The following is a 3,058-nucleotide window of genomic DNA, read 5'->3' on the forward strand; positions in this document are numbered from 1 at the left end:
AACTATCATTATCTATTTACATTACCATAAAAGAGTACACAAAAGGATTATCCGTACAGTCTCATAAATGAGAGGCGAACAGATTAATGAATAGCCAGCCAGCTCTGCAAGACCACATGCTGCTCAGAGTCAGGAACTTAATAATCCAACAAGACTCGGCTCTATGGACATGCATGCATTTGGGTGGGGATGGTGTTGTTGAATGGATGGTGTCTATCTCACTGATAACACTAAATACACACTAAATAGTCACTAAATTTTTCCTGCTTTGTTGGCATATAGAACTGGAATCATTCACAATAGCAATTCAGAAAAGGAAAAGTACCATTGGCTAGAAAGTATGGGTAATCCTGGATGATAAAAAGTGTGGGTAATCCTAGATGATAAAATGCTGTTATTCATCCTCAGTCACATAAGTCAATATGTCTAGATTAAGTAGCATGATTCACCAATGAAACCATTTAAAATATGCCCATGTCTTTCTGTTGGTATCTAAAGATAATACAATCAAGAATGAAAAAAAAAAAAACATTATTCATTTCAGATAAATTACAAGCACTTTCCCCTACAGAATCTCAATACAATGTTTGTGCTTATAGACAAAATAAAAGAATGAAAGAAACAAAATAGAAGATTGAAAGAAACTGAAGGAACTACATAATAAAGGAATCAATAAAAACTGCAGTGGCTCAAAATTTTTTTATACATGATCGCTACTACTACAAGGATCCAACTCAGAACATGGTACCTCCAACTACCAAAGTAACGATGTCCCGAAGTATTTCAAGTGAACAAAGTACAAAAGCCCTAAAAGGTAACAACTGTATAAACAATAAAAGAAAATCATATCTGTATTGTATAATTTACAGAAACTATGTCACAGATCCCTTCTGCATAATGGACAAGAGCCATGCCTAAGGAGCCACTTATCTATGCAAGGTAAGTGAAACATATGATGGCAATGAGGCAAGCATCTAACTGTCTCTCCAAGCTGAAAGTCCTGAAAATGGAGAAATTCATCACCTCAATTAGATACAGCATGATTCACAAACAAACTGTCTATAAAAAAAGTATTGGTTAACTAGAAAGAATCAAAATTGTGGATGAACCTGAAGACACACTGAACAAGACACTTCCTCTCCAGAAGCATCTATATTGTTATTTTTTGTGATTATGATCTTTGGGATTTTCTCAACCGAATCGCCCGGCAAACCCTTGGCCCCACCAGTGTCAAAGATGTTTGGGATCTCATCAAAGCTTGCTTCAACAGCACCCATCTGATAAAGCACAATTAAGTTTTTAACCAAATGAGAATGGTCTGTACATTTCTGCCTAATCTGTCAAGGTCTACCATTTGCATTGCATTATTACCTGACTCTGCACGGCACTTAACATGGCCGGACCAATCCGCTCACGGACAAGTCTCCCACTTAGAAGGCTTGCAATGACATCAATCTGAGCAATTTGTAGAGAATCGGGTCATTAGGGTTAAGATTTGCAACTAAAATGAAACTTGGAAACCAAATAAATGTTTAATTCTTTCTTCATCTAAACAAAAGTCATATCACATCAAGGATGTAAGCTGAGTTGCTCACCAAGTAAAGGAGGCACCCAATACCGGATTCATCTGATTGCCAAAGAACAAGAGAAGATTCAAAAACTTCAATGGAGAAAACAGCTCCAGATATTGCTCCGACGGCAGCCCCTCTAACAAAACCGCTTTCCGTCTCTTGACCTATCAAAGCTCCAGTCATAGCTCCTAAAAAGGTGCCCACTGCAGCACAAATGCCAATTCGTTCAGTATCAATCTTGGTCATAGAATTAGTCATGAGAAACGAAGGTGTTTTAAGAGTTTTCTCGTCTTAATTCTTGGAAGGTAACGTATAAGACAACTCGTAGTTCTAGATGTATGCTGAAACTAGATAAAAGACAAAAAGAAATTCCCAAACCCTTTCGTGTACATGTTAAATCTGTTGTATTCAATCAGCAACAAAATACAACAAAAGAAAGAAGATTATAATGTAATCCCCCAATCATCTTCCTCATAAAGCTCATTTTTGTCTTCAACAAATTCTGAATTTGGTTTTTAAAGTTTAACATTTAAAACCCAAAATGTGAAAAAACAGGAGAAAATATGTCATGGTAATGAAAATACATACGCCAAGACAAACCAAAAATTGAGTCTTTTGCAAGACCCACATCAGAAAACAAAACAGGATCAAGAATCTAATGCCAAATCACAGGTTGTAATCCACGTATAACATGATGTACAAGCAAAAGATTAAGAGATCGAAAGGGAAGATAAAGATAAACGAACCTAATGCAAAGAAGAAGGTGAAGATCGCAGAGAAGATGTTCCCAATAACCGCAGATACCGCAAAATGAAAACCATCTCTAACCCTCTCCAAGAAATTCACAAACAAAGACGATGAAGAGGAAGCAAGGACAGTTGGGTGTGCGATAAAATCCATTGTCTTGGTCAGGGATTGTGCAAAAATCGAAGATTTATACACCGTGGGTCTCGTCGATCTTAAAGGCTTGGTTCGTAATGACAAATGTATACGCAAAACAATAAATAGAAAGGGATGGGTATGCTTAGTCCGTAAGAGAAAAGAGCAAAATGGAAAGAAACCTCATCAACCAACTCGCATTAAAGCATTTTTATTTTTATTTTTATTTTTATTTTTATTTTATTTTTTCCCGTCTGCAAACTCTCTCTTCGCTTACCCAAAAGGCCAAAAACTCTGCCCCTCTCTCTCTCTCTCTCAACTATTTTCTACCAAAAACTCCCATTTTCCCTTCTTGTGGATCGGATTAAAACTTCAGGCTTATTAAATAATACAATAATTCTAATTAAATTTGTATTTGTCAAAGACACGTGATTTAGGATAAGAAGCTTCTCTTTTGTTGACGATTGGACGCGATCTGCAGGGGCACTTACTCTGTCCACAAATAATCAGAGCAAAAAGTTTGAATTTTTTCCTCACCAATTTCCCATTCCAAAAAGGCGAGAGAAAGAGAGAGGCAATGAGCGTGGGGAAACATTAATGGGAACCAT

The 3,058-nt window shown here is 36.7% G+C and overlaps 1 protein-coding gene across 1 annotated transcript; it reads right to left on the minus strand.

Moving 5' to 3' along the window:
* Window positions 1-634: 634 nt before the first annotated feature.
* Window positions 635-2,742, minus strand: LOC122317919 (NEP1-interacting protein-like 1). The gene is made up of 5 exons (XM_043134999.1): window positions 2,318-2,742; window positions 1,596-1,774; window positions 1,372-1,455; window positions 1,110-1,277; window positions 635-1,000 (listed from the first exon to the last, which is right to left on the minus strand). The coding sequence occupies exons 1-5, from the start codon at window positions 2,469-2,471 to the stop codon at window positions 878-880; spliced, it is 708 nt and encodes a 235-aa protein (XP_042990933.1). The 5' UTR covers window positions 2,472-2,742; the 3' UTR covers window positions 635-877.
* Between the last annotated feature and the right edge of the window lie 316 nt (window positions 2,743-3,058).

Source organism: Carya illinoinensis, chromosome 8 (genome assembly GCF_018687715.1).
Source record: "Carya illinoinensis cultivar Pawnee chromosome 8, C.illinoinensisPawnee_v1, whole genome shotgun sequence".
In the NCBI taxonomy this organism is placed as follows: domain Eukaryota; kingdom Viridiplantae; phylum Streptophyta; class Magnoliopsida; order Fagales; family Juglandaceae; genus Carya; species Carya illinoinensis.

Excerpts from the sequence above, each read along its gene's own strand:
- LOC122317919 (XM_043134999.1), bottom strand. The coding sequence starts at position 2,471 with ATGGATTTTATCGCACACCCAACTGTCCTTGCTTCCTCTTCATCGTCT. Across the intron at positions 1,456-1,595 it reads TTGGGTGCCTCCTTTACTTG|ATTGATGTCATTGCAAGCCT; the intron begins GTGAGCAACTCA and ends CAAATTGCTCAG. Across the intron at positions 1,278-1,371 it reads TAAGTGCCGTGCAGAGTCAG|ATGGGTGCTGTTGAAGCAAG; the intron begins GTAATAATGCAA and ends GTGCTTTATCAG.